Raw genomic sequence first — 21,716 nt, 5'->3', positions numbered from 1 at the left:
GCATTTTCTTGATTGATGATTGATGTGGGAGGGCCCAGCTCACATGGGCAGGTAGCCCTAGGAGGGTAAGAAGGCTATCTAAGGGAAGGAGAGATGCTCGGTGTTAAAATGCACTTGGGTTCTGTTCTCAGCATCCATATGGTGGCTCACAACCATCTGTGACTCCAATTCCAAAGGTTTGACTCCCTCTTCTGATCTTTACGGGCACATATAAGGCAAATAATCATAATATAAATAAATCTAAATAAATAAAAGAAAGAGAGCTGAATGTGAACCCAGAGAACAAGCCAATAATCCACGGTCTCTGCTTCTGTTCCTGCCTCCGGGTTCAAGCCTTGAGGTCCCGCCCTGACCCCTTTCATGATGTAAGATGAAATAAGCCCTTTCTCCACCAGTTCCTGTAGCCATGGTGTTTATGGAAACAGAAAGCAATCTAGGGCGAGATAATGCCACAGCTTACACAAGAAAACAGACGATGCCTCCAATATGACCATGAAAATTCTGCCTATTTTGCTAGCTGAAGTTTTCTTTTTTTTTAAGATTTTATTTAATTTTATTTTATGTGCATTGGTGTTTTGTCTGCATTCATGTCTGTGTCAGAATGTTGGATTCCCTGGAACTGTAGTTACAGGCAGTTATAAGCTGCCACGTAGATCCTGGGAATTGAACCCAAGTCCTCTATAAGAGGAGCCAGTGCTCTTAAACCCCCCTCCCCTCCAGCCATCTCTCTCTAGCCCCGATAGCTGAAGTTCTAAAAGTCAAGTGGCCATACAATCCCTATGGCTGAGAGTCCTGTGTTCTTCAACTTGGGTCAATGTCCCTTGGCTTCACAAGCCTCTTTATTTAGTTCCTAACTATCCGTGTGTGAGTGTGAATGCGTATACATACATGTATTTATGTAGGTGTGAATGCACGTGTATGTGTGCGTGCGCGTGTTGAAGTCAGAAGACAACCTTGGGTGTCCTTCTGTAGGCACTATCAGCACCTCCACTGTTTTTTCTTTGAGACAGTTTCCTTCACTGGCTTGGAACCAGCCAATTAGGCTGGTTGGCTGGCTCAGACCCTCCAGGATACGTGTGTATCTGCCTACCTTATGCTGGGTCTGTAAGTATGACACCAGCATCTGGCATATTCTTAAGATTTATTATTATTTTTTTTTGCAGGCAGTACTTGGGAGGCAGAAGCAGGCAGATCTCTTGTGAGTTTGAGGCCAGCCTGGTCTACAGAATGAGTTCCAGGACAGGTTCCAAAGCTACAAAGAAACTCTGTCTCAAAAAAACAAAACAAAACAAACAAAAAAAGATTTATTAATATTTTTTTCATTAAAAATATGTCGCCAGGAAGTAGTGGCATACACCTTTAATCCCAGCACATGGGAGGCAAAGGAAGAGGATCTCTGAGTTTGAGGCAAGCCTGGTCTACAGAATGAGTTTCAGGACAGACAGATCTACACAGAGAAAGCCTGTCATGGAAAAAAAATTATGAGTATGTGTACCTGCTTATCTCTAAGTCCACCATGTGCATGAGATAGCTTGGGGAGGCCAGGATGGGAGCCCATGGAGCTGGATTAAAGGAAGCTGTGAGATGCCTGATGTGGGTGCTGGGAACCTGGGTCTTATGCAAGAGCAGCAACTGTCTTAACAGCTAAGCCATTTCTCCAGGTCCTCATTTTATTTTTAAATTGATTCCAAGCAGCTGGAATTACAGGTAGTTGAGTCATTACACATGGATGTTGGCAACTGACTTTGCTCCTCTGTAAAAGCAGTTGGTTTTTTGTTTTTTTTTTTTTTAAATTTACTTATTATATATACAGTATTCTGCCTCTATGTCTGCCTGCATGCCAGAAGAGGGCACCAGATCTCATCATGGTTGGTTGTGAGCCACCATATCATTACTGGGAATTGAACTCAGGACCTCTGGAAGAGCAGCCGCTGCTCTTAGCTGCTGCTCTTAACCTCTGAGCCATCTCTCCAGCCCAGCAGTTGGTTTTTTGAGACAGGGTTTTTCTGTGTAGCTCTAGCTGTTCTGAAACTTGTTCTGTAGACCAGGCTGGCCTCGAACCCAGAGATCTGCCTGCCTCTGCCTCCTGTGTGCTGGGATTAAAGGAGTGCACCACCAAGTTGGCTCAGTATTTTAAAATATGGGTTGTTCTGGGGATCGAACACAGGACCTTATACTTACTACACAAGTACCTTACTCATTGGCATGTCTTTCCAACTCTTTCTTGTTTCTGGTGCTGAGGAAAGATCATAGGGTTTGGGGTTTGCTAGGCAAGTGCTCTATCACTGGTTTAAATCCCCAACTTCCTAACTTTTAAATTGATATTACTTTGTCTTTATTTATGTGCAATTATGTGCAGATTGTTTCAGTGCCCATGGAGACCAGAAGTGCATGTCAGATTCCCTGGAACGGGAGTTACTGTGACTGTGAACCACTTGATGTGGTTACCACAAAAAGAGCTCTAGTCCTCTTAACTGCCGAACCATTCTCCCTCCATTTTAAATTCAGTATTTTCTCCTATTCTACAAACTATAGATGTGGTAAAGCTAGAGACTCAAACAGTACTTCCCATACCTGCAGATGCCTGTGCATGGGCATCAGTGTGGTGCTGGCAGACTTTAGTCAAGAACTCACTCACTTGACGCAGGGAAAGGGCATTGTGTAGTGTTTCCAGGGGGTAGATGGTAGGTACCATGGAGCACCCTTCAAATCCTGTTGGAGAAGAGATGAACAAAGCCAATGTTATTCTCAGCAGATATACTTCAATTGGCCAAGGAAGGGTGGAGAGTCCCTGAGAGCCATCAGGAGAGTCTGTGGCTTTTGGAGTATGGGGCATCCAAGATTCCCAGGAGAAGGAACTCTTTAGAGCCCTTCAGGAAGTCTATCTCATCTCCAATTTTCCCTAAAGTGTCTACCTATTAAGCCTCCAAGTGATCAAATCACCTTCACCTATGAATAGCACACAGTGTCCATGAACTAATGAGAGCACTAACGCTGCTCTTGCACTTTCTGGGGGAAATAAAATGGGGATCAAGGGGCAAGGGGTTGAAATCGCATGTCTAACATGAGGCAGCGGGTCATGGAGCTCGGAAGAAACAGCAGACTTCAGGTATCATGAAGAAAAAAAAGACAGCTTAAGGAGAAGGGCATGGAATTGGAGGAGGGGTTCATGCAAATTTAGGATGTGGGTAGAAGGGCTAGAATGCTTGGATGCAAACTGGAGAGCATGCAGTACATGAAGCTCGCTGAGGGAAACCACATGCATGAACAGGGCGGGCAATGGAAGTTCTTTCTTGGTCATTTCCATCACATCAAAGCTTTTCCTTGTGCTCTAGCAGTAACATCCTGGGCTTGCTAGGTTTTCTCTATTCCACCAGGAAAATGAGACAAGCCCCACCCCTGAGAAAAATACCATGTAATACAGGTCTATAAGTTTTGGTAGGGCCAAAGGTAAACATCAGTGAACAGCCCTACTCCTAGGACTATTAACGGGGAAAATGCTCCCGCTGAAGAATCAAGAACACGTCCTAAACACTCTCAGTCCCCACTCGTTCCAATGCTGCTTCTCCTGAAAGGAACTAAAACAGGGAGGGAGAACCATTTACAAAAGACTGAGCCTCCTCTTCACCAGCTCATACTGACCATACCTGACCATCTTCTAACCTCCAGCTTTGTTTGTCTTGATATTTAGTTGATGCCCCTGTGCCTTGGCTTCCTCTTATAATCTAGTGGCAGGAGGGCAGAGGAGTCTCTAGCTCATCAGAGTGGTTAGAAAAATATTTGAATTTGAAGAGGACAGTAGTAGAAGATTAGAGCGATAAGAAAACATTAAAAAACAAAAAACAAAAACCACCAGATTCCACTGCAAGAGATTATGCCTACGCTGAACAGAAGGGGTAACGTTAGGGGGAAGTAAGAAAGGAGACTAGAAGGGGGATGAGCAGCCAACGCTACAGCTACCAGGCAGCCTGGCCCCAGTCCCAATCAAGCAACTAATGCAAGTCACATAACCTCAGGGACTAGATAGGCTCTCCAGCCAGAAATGCAGTAAGCAAAGCAATCAGTCCCAGCCAGGGTAGTGGCAGCAGCCAGCCTGCGGCAGGGGGTACCGTAGAGGCACTCGGGGTCATCCTGGCCTGAGCGCAGCCAGTTCCGGAAGAGGCGCAGGTGGTAGGAGCACTGGTGCAGGTGGTGCGCCAGCGTGGCATCCAAGGAAACTGGCCAGCCCCTTGGGCAGTCAGAGGAAAAAGTGCGCAGCAACCGGACCACAGGGTGCTGGTCATCCAGCAGCTCTGTAGGGGACAGAGGGACCACGATAGGAAGCACAAAGATAAAGAAAGAAAAGAAGGAGACACAATGAGGGGGTGCTGACTGGCACAGCGTTCCTGGGGGTGGGGGCCACTTAGACCCGAGGTAAGCTAAGGAAGAAGGAGAGATGGTCAGAGAGACTGGCCATCCCTAACTTGGAAGAAGAGTACTGACACTACACTACACAGTGAGACTCAAAGAAGCCATTAATGAGAGCCCAGGCCCTCCCCTTCTCCCTTGAGCAGTAGGGCATTCTGGATACGAGTGAGCTGCTAACTCTGCAGCCTTGACTCTATAGAGCTCAGTGTCTCTGATCTGGCTTAGACAAACCCTAGGGCCTACTTCTCAGACAAATGCATTTATGACATTGGGAGAGATGAAGAGATTCAAAGTCACTTAGAGAAGAAGGTCAAAATATTAGATGTCAAGATAACTCCAAAACTGAAACATTCCAGAAGGCTAAGGCCCGCTGTGATGCAGATTCTAAGCCACAGACAGGACTGGTGCCAGGTGGCTGGCACAAAATGCTGGCAGGAAACCAGGAGAAGGGCTCCTTTGAAACAGTGCAAGTAGAACCAGAGTTTGCTCTTTACAGTAAAAATATGACTAACTGCCCTTTACCTTCCTCTTGTACAAATAAACACTTTAGTCTCAGAATATGGGTGGTGGTGATGTGCCCGTCACTGGGACCAGAAGTCAGATAGTCTTACACTGTCTCTCCACGGATGATGGTCTAACCACTCTCTGTGCAGTTGGTGTGTGGAGGAATGCTAATTCGGAAACCTCATTGTTTCAGTCACTTGGCACATTCTGTGGATGCCTGGGGTTCAGCAGCAAAACGGCTGAAGGCATCGAAAGCCATGTGATGAGGGGTACAAGAGGAACAGCCGTGTAAGATCTTGGAGGAAATATATGGAGATGAAGGCTGACATGAGGATGAATAAGGGCTTAATCCAGGAAAGGCAGGAGGGTCAAAGTGGGTGAAGATGACTGCTCAGAACTCCCAGATCAGAACTGTTTCACCTGCTGGTCCCATGAGACCATAGCTTCCAAAGAGCTTGGTTTTTAGTTCTTCCTGGACTAGTACAGTGAGGCCTGACTGTACCAATGGTCACACAGCTGTGTGGGGTGATGTAATATAGAGAGCCTGACAAACCCACTGAGTGCTCTGACACTTTGGATGAGTATGAACCACTGTCTCTTTCCCATTGGATGAACTTGCTTTGGTGAGCTCAGCCAACAGTTCAGTGATGTACCATACCCGTGTGCTTGCTGTAGCCACGGGCTATAAAAGCTCCTCAGGAAGAGAAGCAGTGATGCACTAGGACTGCTCTCCCATCAGAGTATGGAGACAGCATTGCCTTGTCTCTTTTCCAAAGCCAGGTCCAGTTTCTGGGGGCTTTGTTTGTTTGTTTTTTTTAACTGCTGTGTCAAAGCCACACATCATACAAGGAGTTGGTGATGCTGGCCAGTAGGGCTGGCACATGGTTATGAAGAATCTGCCATAGGCAACTGTAGACAGAACAACTGCTCTGTAATGCTGAGTCAGTAAAGCAAGACGTTGGCCATGTGTAGAGCTCTTGTGTTGTCTTCAGGGCTAAATTCTATCAAGATGATCTTCTTTGTCAAACACAACAGTTCAAATTTCTCAATACAACAGGCAGATCCCAGGTCCTGGCTTTGCAAGCATATTAACTTCCTAGCTCAAACACAAGAGAGATTAGGAGGCTAGAAGAACCCTGGGGAAGTGTGCAAGGTGTCGGAGACCTTAGGTTGTTCTCTTGCACTATACCTGAACTGTCCAGGTCTTTCTTCCTTTCCTCCTTATGGCAAAATTAATTCTTGCTTCTTCTTCAGCTGCTGAGTCTGCTAACCAAGGCTTCAGAGAACTAGAGATATAGGCTTGAGGATTTGTTTTATGAACTTGGGTTTTTTTTTTCTCTTATGGCACCCAAGAAACTGGGAGGTGGTAAGAGAGGAAGGAGAAGAAAGGGGTAGAGACTGAACTTGTACAACAAGTAACGATGCTAGTCTCACGATGGCAACACTAATGCATTCATCACCTCTCCGGAGACCCAGCTCTCCTCACCGTAGTAGTGGAAGGTCTCCCTTTCCGACTTTGGCGGCCTATTTTAAGCTTTAGAAAAGCATTTTTATTTTAATTTTATATTGAGCTCTTATTTCAGGGGCCCAGGCTCCTGGTACTATATTTTCAACTAAGTCCAAGTCTCGGGCTTTTGGGCATCAAGTTCTCCTCTGTGACAACTGTGGTATGCGAGACTATGAGTTAGCACGGACGTGTCACTACGGACGGGGATTTTGGTCACAGGCAGTGAAGAGAGACTGGTGGTGGAAATGAACTGAAGGAATACAGGGTGGTCAAGCCAGAGAGAGACTTCCGTAGTGTCTAGAAGATATACATGACATGGTCAGGCCAAAATCTAACACCTGCATTGATGAGGCAGCTGGTGGGGCAGGGGCTGGAAATCAGGGTAATTTTACCTTCCTCTGACAATCTCAGTTCTTGAATACAAGAAAACCGTATCTAACAAAACTGGATCTACTCAGGGGACAAGATACAACACAGAGAAACAGCTGAGAGCAGGTCCTAGGTGTCCTTGCCACACCCCACAGAGACCACAACCTTTCAGGGTACAATTTACACAGACTTAGTTCTTCTATATTCTTAAAATATTGCTAATTCCTAAGTTCCCCAAGTATCCTATCTCATCCCTTTATTTTCACCTTCTCTGAGACAGTGTTTCTATAGATATACCTGGCCTCATGGAAAATAAAGACTCAAAATGTAGAGGCTGGGGCCTAGCTCTGCGGCAGAGCATATGGCTAGTACACACAGATACGAGGGTTCAATTTTCAGCACTGACCACTCAGCCAAAGGGGATAAAAGGAAAAAGAAAGAAACCACAAGGTACAGTCCTTTCTTCTTACCTAATATCTCCTATTCCTATTTTTTTTTCTTTTATCCCAAAGCAACCTGGGCTCCAGTTTTCTAGGCTCAGGCACTAGGTTAGTAAAACATAAAGCGGATGTCAGGAACACAGGAGCCACACAAAGTACACACAATGGCAGGAGACAGGAATACGCAGATGGGAAGTCATGTGTCCAAACCAAAGCCCTAATAAGTAACTGTAGCATTGGTCCAAAAGAAGAACACACGCTGCCTCCACCCCATCAAGGAGATCAAAATTACATAAACCGAGACAGCAGGGAGAGAGGGGGCCTATCTAGGTGATGCTATTCTCGGCTAAGAAGGACAACCTCAGTATGTCTGTACACGGCCTGGCAGCTATGTGATAGGAAAGGGAGCGTCGTGACTGATGTTTCGGTGGTGATGCTGACAAAGGTTATGGGATGGTGATGACAGTGACTATGGAAATCAGACCCTGAGTTGCCATAGGGATAGGTCAGCCTATCCAGGCTACAGCCACAGACGGCTACAGTTGTCACGAGGGAAATGTCCCCAGAAGGGACACTTAGTGAGGGGCTCATTCAGAGAAAGCAGGTGTCAATATAGTGGAAGGAGAGGCCAAGTTAGCGTCAGAACTCAGGGTTAAGTGTCTGGAGGTGACATGAGGGAGGAATGAGGCTGAGTCAGCAGCAAACGTACCGTTAGTCGGATGCTTTGCAAACGACACAGAAAATCGTTTTACGGCCGGGACAAACAAGAGCTCTGGGGAGAAAAGACATCACGGGGATTATACCCACCCCTGTGCCCACCCTCGGCTTTGGAACCTGCCCACTGTGCACCTGGTGCTTTACCTCGCTGTGAAATTTGGTCCCATCCCCAACCCTGGGACCCTGACTACAGCACTCCATTTATTTCCTCTGCTGCACTCTCCAGGAGCTGATGTCACCTCCACCACAGCATGGTCCCACAAAACAACCCTGATTTCACCACCACGCTCTCTCCCTAGGCACTTGGAAATGAAATCTGTATAGAAACATCCTTCCCTTCCCCCAGTATCTTTCCACATCATCTTCTCACCTTCGCTGAGCAACCTCCACATGCCTAGCCCTGATTCCCTGGAACTTAAGCAAAGACCCCACTGCATTCCTCCTGACCATGGATCATCCTCTCGGTCCTCATCCTACAGGCCAGAATCCAGGAAAGAGTACAAATTGATGCAGCCAGGCTGTGTGTGGGAGCTTATGAAGGGATAAGCATAAATCAGTAGTATCTGTATGGTGAGAGGGAATGCAAATGGAGGAGTGGAAGGGGTCCTGGCTCCTTCTCCCATCTATCATCCATGAGGAAGCTTAGTACAAGGCCAATGCCAGTGCCATCTTAAGCATGGGTAGTTCTGAAGCTGTATGCTTGCTGGGAGACAAGGTTTTTGTTTTGTTTTGTTTTGTTTTTGTTTTTTTGTTTGTTTGTTTTTTTAAAGAGAGACAGAGAGAGAGTTGCCCCCCAAAACCCACCCACATACCATCTCGGTGCTTTAGACTGGCAGGCGGGAGTTTTTTGCCATGGCTGCGGGCGTAGTCCTGAAGATTCGGAGCGCTGGAGGAACCGCCCAGCACTGTGGTGCTGAATAGCCCTGTGCACTGTGAGCCTGCAAGGCCGGGAGCACATTAGTAGCCACACAAAGCTGCATACAGAACACCCAACTTCACAGTACAACATTAAGACACACACAGCCATTCAGCGCCACCACAACGCGGCTACTCCAGGTAACCAGTGTCCTCTACTGTCCATAGCCACACCAGGCAAGCAAAGTAGCAACTCTCCAGAAGAAGATCTACATGGCAGAGACAAAAGGCCACTACAGAAACGGTGTTAGTCTTATTAGGCATTCGGTCTACTGAGGTGGACGGTGCTTTCCAGGTAGCTCTCAGAAGTACTAAAAGAATAGTCTCCCTAAACTTTTAAAAGCTACGTTACTTTGTGTAGGAGGTGAGAATGCAGGCCATGTCGTGCACGTGGAGGCCAGGGGACAACTTGCAGTACTCAGTCCTCTCCTTCGATCGTGAAGGTCCCAGGGATTAAACTCAAGTCATCAGGTTTGGCAGCAAGTGAGAGCCTTCACTGCTGAACCACCTCGCCGGTGCATGTTCCCTTACACCTAACCAGGGGTCCTTTACTCTGGATAGAGGATTTTAGAGACCCAGAAATCTAGCCCCTTGGAGGCTTGGAAGAAAAAAGCTTTCACTGGAACTAGAGACTGGGTTTGGGTACTTGGCTGGCACACAATTCCATGTTCTTCATCTAACAATCTATCATTCAGAGCTTTTCTCACAAGTATGAGCCTTCTAAAGCTGAAAGGGACTCAGAGACCATCTAGTTTAACCTTTTCATTTTACATAATAGGTGAAGAAACAGACCCAAAAGGAGTCTCCTTTGCTCAAGGTCACAGTACAGGGGGTAAGGAGGACCAGAATCCAGGTCTCCTTCCTCCGGATGCTATGTTTTGTCAGAAGAGAAGGATTTTCTTCACAAGGAAACAGCATAGATTCTGAAGTCAAGATGGACACAAATCAGAAGACATCTGAAAAGTCATCTGCTTATAAAGTAGGGCATACCAGTTATGTGCTAAGCACCCTACTAAGACAGAAATCAAGAAACAATGGAAAACCATCTTTCTTTTCCTGCTCTGAAAAGTTTATTGTCTTGCAAGCCTGTGATCAAAACCAGCTGCTCACATATGTAAGTTCAAAGAGAGCAAAAAAGAAGTGCAAGTCTGAGGAGTAAATGAAACATGAAGAACCTCTGAAAAGGGCAAGTCAGGTGACCTAGAGAGAGTAGGACCGAACTCCCCAGTCCTCCATCTACAGCCTCAGGGACAGAGAGACCTGGAGGTCATAGGACCGACATTCATTTTTATTTTTATTTTTATTTTTTTTTTGGTTTTTCGAGACAGGGTTTCTCTGTGGCTTTGGAGCCTGTCCTGGAACTAGCTCTGTAGACCAGGCTGGTCTCGAACTCACAGAGATCCGCCTGCCTCTGCCTAGGACCGACATTCATAAGTGTGGTGGCGCACACCTTTAATCCCAGCACTAGGGAGGCAGAGGCAGGAGGATCTCTGTGTTTGAAGCCAGCCTGGTCTACATAGGGAGTTCCAGGATAGCCAGGGTTATACAAAAAGACCTTGTCTCAAAAAGCAAAAGTAAGACATTCAGATTCTTGGAATTTGCCCTTCTACTTCCAAATTTATCATAATCAAGACCCTGAGTTTGGCTGGGGATGTCATGCCCATATTCAGACTGGAAGAGAGGATCCTTTGAGCCTACAGAGAAGACCAGGGTCCCAGTATTTCAGGGCTACCAGAAAAATCAGAAAGCTCAGTTAGGCAATGGTTTCTACTCTGGCATCCGGGACCTCTTTATGTAGCAACTTCTCCCAAATTCCATGCTCAGTCAGGCTTTAGAATGAAATGTCACCCTACAAAAGATTTTCTTCAGAGAAAGCTGAAGGGAGCTGGCTCTACCCTAGACCACAGCAAGCTCTGTCCTACATTGACTTCCTCTGCTGAATACTTTTCTGGTACAACCACGCCAGCCCCACTCTGCCTGGTCCTCAGGTGTCTCAGAGAGCAGCCTCTATCTTACCATCTGTCACTAGGTCTGTGAATCCCTCACTCTGCCACATTCTGTCTGCTTGATTTTGAGATGAGAGTCTCCCTGTGCTGTCCATTCTGGCTAGCCCAAACCCCTGGGTTTTAGGGGTCCCCCCATCTCATTCCCCACAAGTGTTTTGGTCTATGGGCACATGCCACTGCACTATATATACCCAGTCTCCTATGCCTTATTCTTCTTTCTTTTCTTTTCTTTCTTCTTTTTTGTTTTACGTTGGTTTTGGTTTTGGTTTTTGAGACAAGGTTCCTCTGTTGTAGCCCTGGCTGCCCTGGAACTCACTCTGTAGACCAGGCTGGCCTCCCTTGATGCTGGGATTAAAGGTGTGCACCACTACCGCTTGGTTATTTGTTTTGTTTTATTTGTGTAGGCTTGGATGGCTTGGAACTCACAGAAATATATCTGCTTCTCCCCGCAACTCTGACCTCCTAAGTGCTAGGATTAAAAGTGTATTACCACGCCTGGATCCTATGCCTTATTCTTTTTCTTTTCTTGTTTTATTTCCATTTTTCTCTCTGCTTATGACTTATTCTTGAAAAGACTCCCACTTACACACCTATCTACTTTCTAACCTATCTAAAATCTACTCCTTTATCTTCTTTATTTTTCTTTTTTTGTTTATTATTTATTTTATTAGAGTTTCTCTGTATAGCTTTGAAGCCTATCCTGGAACACTCTCTGTAGACAAGGCTGGCCTTGAACTCACAGAGATGTGTCTGACTCTGCCTCCTGAGTATTGGGATTAAAGATGTGTGCCACAATCGGCTCTGAAATCTATTCTTTACTGGATCTTGCTGTTTCTTGACCTTTGGAATTTCTGGGGCAAGAAGTCCACTTTGCTGACCTATAGTTGTCATTTAATCCTCAGAGTTGGTTTAATCCCCAAACCAACCAACTGATTTCAGGGTTCTAGAAGTCAGTCTACTTCCATAAAATTAGCTTGGAAAGTTACAAAAAAAACATTTCTCCTCTTTACCAGTTCAAATATTAACATTTTGGGACCAAGAAATTAAGCAGCAAGGACAAAAATAACAAAAAAATTAAAAGGTTTAAATATAGAGAATAGGACAAGATTTTTAAAAAATGAGCCAGGAGAACCAGTTCAGACCCCGCAAATCATCTCTGACCTGCAGTTAGTTACTTGGCTTACACGGCATTGTGTTCAGAGGCAGTCCATCTCAAGGACTGCCCCATAGAATACCATACCCTCTGAGGCTTGGTGCTTCCTCAAGTCTGTGTCCTTAGAAAAGGTTGAATGACGTTCTCCACCCCTTTCCAGGGCTCAAAAAAATCAAGAGACATTCCCTCAGTGTCCTGAGAGAAGCCTCTGCCACCTCACCCGTCTCAGATTTGTGTCCCTCAAGCTTCCGGAAGGAAAGGAAAAAGTTACAGGATTAGGAAGGCAGGGTGCGAACACAGGCTCCAGAGGAGATGTGGCCCAAGGTCTCACACGAAAGTACGACAACCGGGGTCACGAGGACCTCCGTTTTACCTGCATAACCCAAGCACCTGTCACTGATAACTCTGAAGGGTCAAAGCCTCCATGGTCCCTTAAAGTCTGGGTTGGACTGGAGGGACAGATAAGGAATGAGAAGGAAGGCCAGAAAAATACCCTACAGCTAGGGAAATGGGGATTGGTGGGAAAATCAAAAGGTGAACGCTCTTCTGAGGTGAAAACAATCACCCAGACCCATCCACAGGTGACTCCGGCCTCCTCCGCTCCATCCCTTCCTACATCTGACAGTTCCCGCGATGAAGATTTCCACAATCACCTAGATCCATCCAAAGGTGACTCCGGCCTCCTCCACTCCATCCCTTCCTACATCTGACAGTTCCCGCGATGAAGATTTCCCACGATAAAACTCTGGATAACAGACAGACAAGCCTTTCCAGCAACAGGTGAGAGATGCGGGAAACCTACCTAGGCCACTCTGCTTCATCTCTGTTGGGGGACGCGAAGATGAAAACAGCCGGTAGCCACCGGGCCTTGAAGATGAAGTCTCAGACAGCACCTGTAGAAAAAGGACTTTGTATCAATCCCCTTGTCACCTCAAAGTAGAAAACCCAAGTTCTGAATCTTGCCCCTACAAAGCCAAGCAGTATCAAAAAGATTAGATGAGCCGAAAGATTTTTATGGTGGAAGAGGAAAAAGGGAACAGAGTGCACGCTGCAGAGTGAACTGTCCAGGGAGTCCATCTATGTTAGAAGGCATGTCTACTGCTCAAACACTGGTCCTTGCAACCTCCCTGCCCCCACCCCCCAGATCTGGCGAACCGCAATCCAACCATTTGTCGTCCTCAGCCGAGTAGGCACTTGAGTCTTACCTGCTCCTTCCTAGGACTCAAAAATCAGTGACTCAGCCACAAATAAAGTATGGCCTGCCCTCTCTTTTTTCCAGAGACAGCTGGGGTGAATGGAGCCATCCTCAGTTTCTTATATAAGCCAAGAAGCCCTCCCCTCCAATTATTTTATTCCTGGATACATGAAACTGATTTTTTTCCCCAAAAATTTCCATGAGGGCCAATCACACAGCTCCCAACATCCACACATCCCACCTAAACAATGAGCAGTTTCCCTAGATCCCAAAAGCAAAGACAGAAGGCAGGAAAGGAAGGCAAGGCGGGAAGAGACACCTGTGTGCAGGAAGCCAGGTGAGTGGTGGACACAGCCCGGGGCTGTAGGCCGATGGCTGGGGAAAGCCGAGGGAGGTCTCCTGACCTCCTGCGGCGCCGTCCCCTCAAGGGGATCAGGTCCAGGTTCCCCGTGCACTGCATGTTCATGACCTGCAATCAGACCGGGTGGAAAGCCGGTCAAGGCTCCTTCAGCCCCCAACTTCCCAAAGTCCCAGTGCCCAAAGGGCAGAGTCAGAGAGCTGGAGAGGATGGCCAGCTAGGGCACAGCTGCTATTAAGGTCACAAATTTTATAATCTAAAACAGTTCAAAAATATGAGATGACAAGAGAAGAAGGAGGGATGAGATGTCATTGATGAGGATAAGATGTCCAACATTGGCCTACAGAGCAAGGAAAGAAAATATTAATAATAGAAGGCTATGTGACTAAGGACTGGCTGAGGAGCACATTCTGAGTAGTCATCACCCTGAATGAGCCAAGATCTAAATACCAGAGACCCAAAAGAAGGAATGTGGTTACAACAGGAACCGCAGAGAGTTCTGGAGCTCAAGCCTGTGAGTCCAGCTCAGGAGGATAAGGTAAGAAGATCACCAGTTCAAAGTCTGCATGAGCTACAGGGTGAGTTCAAAATCAGCCTTGGTAATTCAGCAAAACCCAGTCTCAAAATAACAACAGAAAGGGCTGTGGATGCCACTCAGTGCTTAGAACACTTGCCTGGCATATGTGAGGCTCTGGGTTCAATTGCCAATGCCACAAAGAAAAGGAATCACACTCAAGGAAACTTCCAGAAAGAAGACAATCCCAGTAAGCCTGAGAGAGGATGTACAGAGTTATTGTTTATGTCCCCTGTGCTGACATAAGACGACAAAGGGACAGCCCGGGAAGACAAGCACATACTGTCATGTCGTCGGATCAGTGTGTGCAGAGTGCTGGGCACCCGGTTCCACCTGCATCTCAAGGGAAACTAAGGCACATCTCTGCTAAAGAAACCGCATGTTCCAATCAGCGACCCCCCCTAAAACAGCAGGGAAGCAAAGGGTAAGTCTGAACAGAGACTGCAGTTTATTTTCTTGGCCTTCTCTAAAATCTGAAATGTAAATCTCTGCATTAACCATGAAAGTTTATTATAGATTTTTCTGAGATATCCCTAAAACAGAAAAAACAAGTCCCATAAGACAGAGGCCTGCAGAGAGCAGTTGAATAGATCCAGGGTTCCGAGCAGCATCCAGACCAGGCAAGGTCTCTGAGACGGAAATAAGTCATGACATCGAAAGGAAAGTCATGGAGGAAATTAAAGCACCACTGGGCCAAAGAAGAAAATCGCATTACTAAAAAGACAAATCCAAACCTGAGGAAAGTAAGGAGAGACAGTGATAAATCTGTACAAGTTCTGTCCTCTAGATTAGAAAACCAGAAGTGGGATTTGAGAAAAATTTTAAAAATATCACAACACAGACCCAGGCAGATAAACCTCCTCATCAGGAGAGACACAGACTCTGGATGATCAATCATCCTTCTGGCATGACATTATAGATAACCCCAACGGCATTCAAGTGCTCAAGCCTGAACAAAGAGAAGGAGAGGGCCTGGCCTCCACCACCACTGCACGGCTACTGCAGTGACTTTTAGTGCATCCATAAGACAAGGTAGATATTGCTCACATTGTATAGAGGGAAAAAGATGCAAGGTTTGAGAAGCTACCTGGACAAGGTCACACAGCTTCTGAGAGTCAAATGGTGATGTCAGCCCAGAAGTCATACTGTGTCTACTTTATCCTAAAAATTTTCCCCTTAGGTATTGCTCATTGGCAAGTCTTTAACATCACAAGTAACAACCAGTTTAAAGAAGTCCTACTGGGGACCAGCTGTGAAAGAAATATTAGGTAAACATAGTAAATACCACTGCAAGGGGACTCAAGCTTTACGTCTCAAGAAGATTCAGAGGAACGAGGATATTTTCCTACGAGTACTGGTACCCCATCATCATCTTGTCCATCTCATTACCTCCATGGAGCCAGCTTTTCGATTCCGAATGAGGGGTGACCTCCTTGGGAGGCCAGTGCCCTCGACAGGTTGGGGAGAGGTCTGCAATGCTCGGTCTGGTTCATCTGAGGACTTCCCTGGGCACAGGTTCTCTATGCTGCCTTGATCTGCTTTCATCTCCTCATTCTGTTTCATAATAGACAAATGGAGAGTCATTAATGGTTTTCATCTTCCTCATAGCAAACTCCTCAACCTTAGGTTACTTCCTTGTTTCCTACCACCTGGTTCCCTGGTCCCTAAGTCCTAGAGCCCCAAATCCCAGCTCTCTGACCCACCTCTGAAGAAGCTGGGCGGAATCCACAGCCAGCTGGGGCACTGCCCTCTTCAATACCTTTCACCCCAGGGCTGAAGTGGAGCTCCACATGGAACCGCTCCTCCGACAATGGGTCCTATGGGGCATCAGCATATGAAGGGTATTGGGAGAATCCGGATGTGGTGACAGGACACACGGGAGCAACAGAGAGGAACTCACAAGGATACAACCACCCAGGAAAGCCAAGACTGAGGTTTCAGGGTCTTGCCCTCAGTCTGGGACTCATCTATTGTTGGAGCTCACGCCTCACCTCCCGTTCTACAATCCTTCCTTTCCATCTCTCCTAGTAACAGCTTGGCTATGGTATACACAGCAGAACTTTAAAGATGTCTTTGCTAAGACTGATGCAGAAGGCATGTGTGTATATGCATATGTACACACATAGAGAGCAATATCAGAAGAAACAAGACTCATAAAACATCGTCCCAAATTCCACAGTTGTTCTAGGTTATTTCTCTGGCTCAACATCGCCCCAGAACAGAGTTCTGTTCCAGTGGACTCCTTCTAAGTGCTCTGCGCCTCTACACACTGCATCTAGCTGGATTCTAGAAATTCCTTTTCTTTAAGATGAAAACAAACTTATTAAGTACACTGTAAAGAGAGCAACAGATATGGCAGCTGAAGAAAAACTACTGACCAAAGTCTATAAAAATCTAAGAATAAGAAAGATTTTGTGAACCAATGAATGGGACAGCTCAGCAGGTAAAGGGGTTTGCCACTAACCCCAATGATCTGAGTTTGATCCCACTGCAGTGAAGAAGAGAGTCAACTCCTGCAAGCTGTTCTCTGATCTCTATACACATACAGTGCATGCCTGCACACACACTGATCTTTATACATATACAGTGTGTGCTTGCAAACACCTATGCGCACACATGCACACACTGATCTCTATACATGTACAGTGCATGTCTGCATACACCTTTACAAGTGCATGCACACACTGATTGCTATACATGTACAGTGCGTGCCTGCACATACCTACATGCGCACACGTGCGCACGCATGCATACACACACACATACACACGCATGAGCATACTAAGTGTTTAAAAATAAAAGGTAAGTTGCTTTTTAATGGGAGTAGGAAGAAGGGCCCTCTCCTCATCCCACCCGCTGGCTCCTCACCCGTGTGTTGTCCTCATAAAGCATGATAACAATCTGGGTCATGTAGTTGAGCTCTGAGATGGCACTAAGATAAGCCAAAGCTCGCTGCCATTGTGCATCCTGGGTCTCCTACCAAACACAAACAAAGGTAAGCCAGTGCCCAAGGACAAGTAAGAGGAGTGGGCAGGGGACCGAGGAGAATGTCAAACGTCCACAGCAAAAACAGACGCAAGGACAGCTGATGACTGCTAGAAAAGATGCTCAGAGGTCAAAGGAGTGAGGAGGATGCTTACGTCAAGAAGTCCCCCATAACGGAAGACACTGAGTAGGGAGTGAACGTGACTTTCACTGGTGAAATACAGACGTGTTCGAACATGGCGCCCTGGAGAGAGCACTCCACGGGAGTACCTGACATGGAAGTGAAATCAGATACCCAGTCAGAATGATTCTTTCCTGTGGCAACTCCTCTTCCCACCTAAAGACTTCTCTCCTCACCAGCCCAGACCCTATCTCTTCTTGGCCCCCCAGGGCTCCCAGCATGCCCTCCCTCCCTCCATCCAGTTCCCCTCCCAGCCCTCCCTCACAGGGGATGCAGCTTGTTGACAGACTCATCCTCGTGGGTTCTCTGTAGGTCAAGCAGGATTTTCCGCAGAAGGGGAAGACAGAAGCCCACAGCAATTTCCATTTTCTCCTCCCGACTGATCCCATACTCCTGAGGGCCATAGGCCAGGAAGAAGAAGCAACTCAGTCTTGCCACACATGTTTCCCTCAGGCTTGGTGTTTCCTTCCTGTCCATCACAGCCCCTCCAAAAGTCTCTTCAGTCAGTCCTGGTGCCCAGACTAGTCCTGGGAACTGCAGAAACTCAATTCCTTCTCCACGTTTCCTTTCTAGGTTCCTTTCTTTCCTCCCCTCCCATTCTTCCCACCCTACTGGATCCATTATATGAGACACACCTGGGGAATGACCACATCGGCCAGAGCTTTTGAAAGATGCAGCAACTCGGCTGTGCCCTGAAGCCCCAGACTCCCGTTATGTTGTACATCATACTTGACACAGTCGTAGATATCAGGGATCTTGCTGATGTCATAGCGCCCGCTCTTGTGCCGAAAGTCGCGCTCTAGTTTGCTCCAACGCTGCAGCATTAGCTCTAGAGTCTCACTGTGGTAGAGCTGCAGGTCTGAGAAGGCAGACAGTCAAAGGGGGCCAGACTTGACTTCCAGCGTAGAACCGGAGGGATCGGGAGTTCCTGAGGAATGCATCCATGCCTGAGACTTTAGAGGGCAGACGGTAGTAATCACACTCACCTACAGAGCTGGGGTCCTGCATCCGTTCCCGAATCTGGTGGGTTAGGTTTTCAATCAGGGAAAACACCTGATTACAGACTTTGACAGGATTCTGGATGATAGACATGGAGTTGAGGAGAGAAGTGCTTCCGGTGGGAGCCAGCTGTGAGGAACAGAGAGAAAAGGCTCAGGCCGATTCACAGACTGTGGTTTACTACAGAGAAACTGGCTGTAATACAGATCCGCCTGCTGGCTCATTTCAGGAGGGATCTTTTGTTCCTGGGCATCCTGGCAGTTCTGGGCCTTTAAATGAGGACACTGTCTGCTCCAACACACAGGCATCCATGAGGGGACCATCTTAAAAGTTTCAGATCCAGAGAAATTAAAGTATACTCACAAGTAAAGTACACTTCACTTGGGTACTATAAAATACACGTGAGGAATGCTGGAGAATAAAGAATAAATTCCGTACAGTCTTTGGAATGTCCTGATGAGAATCAGAGAGGACTGTCTCACACTGACTTACAGTACCAGTGTTCCGTCTAACCCAGCTTCAGCTTAGGGTTTTTAGGGGATTTTTTTGTCTTTTTGTTGTTGTTGTTGTTGTTGTTAGGTTTGTTTTTGAGATAAGGTCTTGCTATGTAGCCTTGGCTGGCCTAGAATTCACTCTGTAGACCAGGCTGGCCTCAGACTTACAGAGATCCACCTTACTTCTGCTTCCTGAGTACTGGGATTAAAGGTGTGCACCACCACGACCAGCTTCAATTTAAGACAGTTACCATCAATACAAAATGAGGAGGGCTGGAGAGATGGCTCAGTAGTTAAGAGCATTTACTGTTGATGCACGGGGACAGGGAGGGTCTGGTTCCCAGCACCCACATGGGTAGCTCACAGCTACTTAGAACTCTAGTTCCATGAGATTCAACACCTCTTCTGGACACCACAGGCACCTAGGCTCAAGTGCACAAACCCACACACAGATTCATATGCACATATACACTTAAAAATAACCATAAACTGGGCGGTGGTGCACACACCTTTAGTCCCAGCATTTGGGAGGTAGAGACAGGAGGATCTCTGTGAGTTTGAGACAGCCTGGTCTACCGAGTGAGTTCCAGGACAACCTGGGCTACACAGAAAACACCCTGTCCCTGTCTTGAAAAACAATAAATAAGTAAATAAGCAAACAAACAACTAAAATACTAAAATAAAAGAGATGGGAAGGAATAAGTGTAGACAGAATAAAGAGCTCTGGCTAAGGTCTCAGAAGCTTCATTCTCACTAACAAAAGGAGGCATAAAGATAGGGAGAAACCCTAGATTTTCTGTTTGACAGTGAACAACACTAGACTAGCTGGGAAAATAAGGAAACAAGTCTGCCCCTTAGTAAGTCATTCAAGAAGCTGCCAGAGGGACCAGAGAAATGGCTCCACTGTTAAGAGTGAGTCTGCTCCTCCAGGGGACCTGAGTTTGGTTTCCAGCGCCCACACGGCAGCTCACAATTGTCAATAACTCCAGGGATCTGATGCCCTCTTTTGACCTCTATGGGAACTGTACAAACATGGAGTTTATATATATACATATACATATGTATGTACAGGCAAAAAACTCATTCACATAAAAAAATTAAATACACACTAAAATAAAGAACTTATCAAAATAAAGTGTGGGACAGTAAACAAACAAACAAACCCAACCCACTACCCGGCCAACTGTGGCCTAGATACTCAGGAAAAAGAAGACTGAGTTGGGACCGGCAACTGCCTTCAATGCTGATGGGCAGCAGGGACTGAAGTACTAAGCAGCCAGGCCTTCAGAGAAGACTCCTGGGGTCTAGACTACCTCCGCCACCTTGAAAGGGTTGTTTAAGTTGCTTAGAACTTAGGTCCCTCCTCTGTAAGATGAAAGAGGGGTGGGCCAGTTCTAAGAGTTCCCAGGCAGATTAAAGGTGACCATTAATTCTTTGTCCTTTGTCTCTCTCTCTCTTTCTGTGAACCAGGCCTCGCTTTGTGACTGCTTCACCACGATAAAATGACAACCATTCATTGTGTTACTTCTGGACCCCTGCTTTAGAAAGCTTGGAAGCTTTGTAGACAGGAGGCAGAGACAGGAGGGTCACTGCAAGTTCAAGACCAACCTGGGCTCCATGGCAACACCCTGCCTCAAAAAAAAAGGAAGAAAGGAAACTTGGGACGCTTCTAACTTCACCTGGGAAAACTAAGATACTAGACCAATCACATGACAAATTCTTGTGAAGGGGACAGGTCCTGCAGTTACAGGGAGAGGATGAAGTCAAGAGCCTGCTATCCCAGAGTTCTAGTTAAGCCTCCAGATATAATGGATTCCCACTCCAATCAGCACTGCACTACCACTTCAGAAAGCACAACTAAGGCCCAAGACTGTGAGACAGTGAACCGGTGAGCACTCTAAGTTATAATCCTGGAGGCGGTGTTTATACAGATCACTGAAACAGTGCTCCAACTTCAAGACCCTAGGTCAGTGGTTTAAGGACTAAGCTTCCCTTTACAGGATTTAAAACATAAACCACAGGGCATATAATACCTCTAGCAGAGCCCAAGACACAATCAAACACATTAATATTAATGCAGCAAAATGGATGACATTTACACTGAGTGAAATAAATAAGGATTCTAAATAGTCTTATGATAGGTCTGCCAAATGAACCCTGATGCCAAACTTATATCAACATATCTTTATAAATAAATAAATTTTTAAAAATTTGTTTATTCATTATGTATAGTATTCAGCCTGCATGTATGTATGCGGGCCAGAAGAGGGCACCAGATCTCATTATAGATGCTTCTGAGTCACATGTGATTGCTGGAAATTGAACTCAGGACCTCTGGAAGAGTAGCTAGTATTCTTAACGTCTGAGCCATCTCTCCAGCCCTTACATAAATAGTTTTAATCTTTGAATTTGTGTTCATTATCCACATGGACATGAATTTACCCCAAAGGGTGGTTGGGAGGATTAAACAAAATACTGTAGATTAATATCCTAAAACAGTGCCTAGCATATAACAGGTAGTAGTATTTAGAATGTTAGGAATTAGGTTGCAGGGTAGCCGGCATACAGAGGAGGAGCATGTTACCTGGTCATAGTCCTCGGGGCCAAAGGGTGCATCCTGCTGCAAAATGTGGTGCAGCCGTGCCTTGACACGGTGCTGGCAGCTGCTCAGGGAGTCACTGTCGCTGTCCAGCAGCCCATTCATGTTGGCGCTCTTCACCATTTGCACCAGAATGGGTGTCAGCTCCCCTTCTAGAGCCAGGAGGCCCTGGAAGGAAAGCACAGGTCTACGAGCTTCTCTTCCTGGTCGACATCCCAGACATGGGATGGAGAGAGAGCCTGAAGAGGCCGACTCCAACCGCTCCCAGTCCCTTTGGACACAGACGTCTCTTGAATTAGCACAGCAGCTCTTG

General features: G+C 46.4%; 1 protein-coding gene across 19 annotated transcripts in view; it reads right to left on the bottom strand.

The window, feature by feature from the left end:
* The window catches only part of Ppip5k1 (diphosphoinositol pentakisphosphate kinase 1), a 47,457-nt gene that overhangs the window by 12,221 nt on the left and 13,520 nt on the right, over nt 1-21,716 (bottom strand). For 4 of the 19 annotated variants that reach the window (XM_057780649.1, XM_057780668.1, XM_057780651.1 and 1 more), the window contains exons 18-31: nt 21,389-21,571; nt 18,298-18,439; nt 17,947-18,170; nt 17,577-17,704; nt 17,286-17,400; nt 17,014-17,121; nt 15,849-15,962; nt 15,535-15,699; nt 13,533-13,682; nt 12,821-12,911; nt 8,757-8,882; nt 7,937-7,999; nt 4,110-4,292; nt 2,575-2,712 (exon numbers count right to left, since the gene is read on the bottom strand). In XM_057780649.1, coding sequence (XP_057636632.1) covers nt 2,575-2,712; nt 4,110-4,292; nt 7,937-7,999; nt 8,757-8,882; nt 12,821-12,911; nt 13,533-13,682; nt 15,535-15,699; nt 15,849-15,962; nt 17,014-17,121; nt 17,286-17,400; nt 17,577-17,704; nt 17,947-18,170; nt 18,298-18,439; nt 21,389-21,571 — 1,930 coding nt within the window. The remainder of the gene's footprint in view (nt 1-2,574; nt 2,713-4,109; nt 4,293-7,936; nt 8,000-8,756; nt 8,883-12,820; nt 12,912-13,532; nt 13,683-15,534; nt 15,700-15,848; nt 15,963-17,013; nt 17,122-17,285; nt 17,401-17,576; nt 17,705-17,946; nt 18,171-18,297; nt 18,440-21,388; nt 21,572-21,716) is intronic. The other 15 variants (XM_057780652.1, XM_057780655.1, XM_057780653.1 and 12 more) reach the window with 15 other exon arrangements.

The sequence above is a fragment of the Chionomys nivalis genome, chromosome 9 (genome assembly GCF_950005125.1).
Source record: "Chionomys nivalis chromosome 9, mChiNiv1.1, whole genome shotgun sequence".
Classification (NCBI taxonomy): domain Eukaryota; kingdom Metazoa; phylum Chordata; class Mammalia; order Rodentia; family Cricetidae; genus Chionomys; species Chionomys nivalis.
The sequence above is the reverse complement of the archived record's forward strand: the minus strand, read 5'-3'. Positions and strand labels throughout refer to the sequence as shown.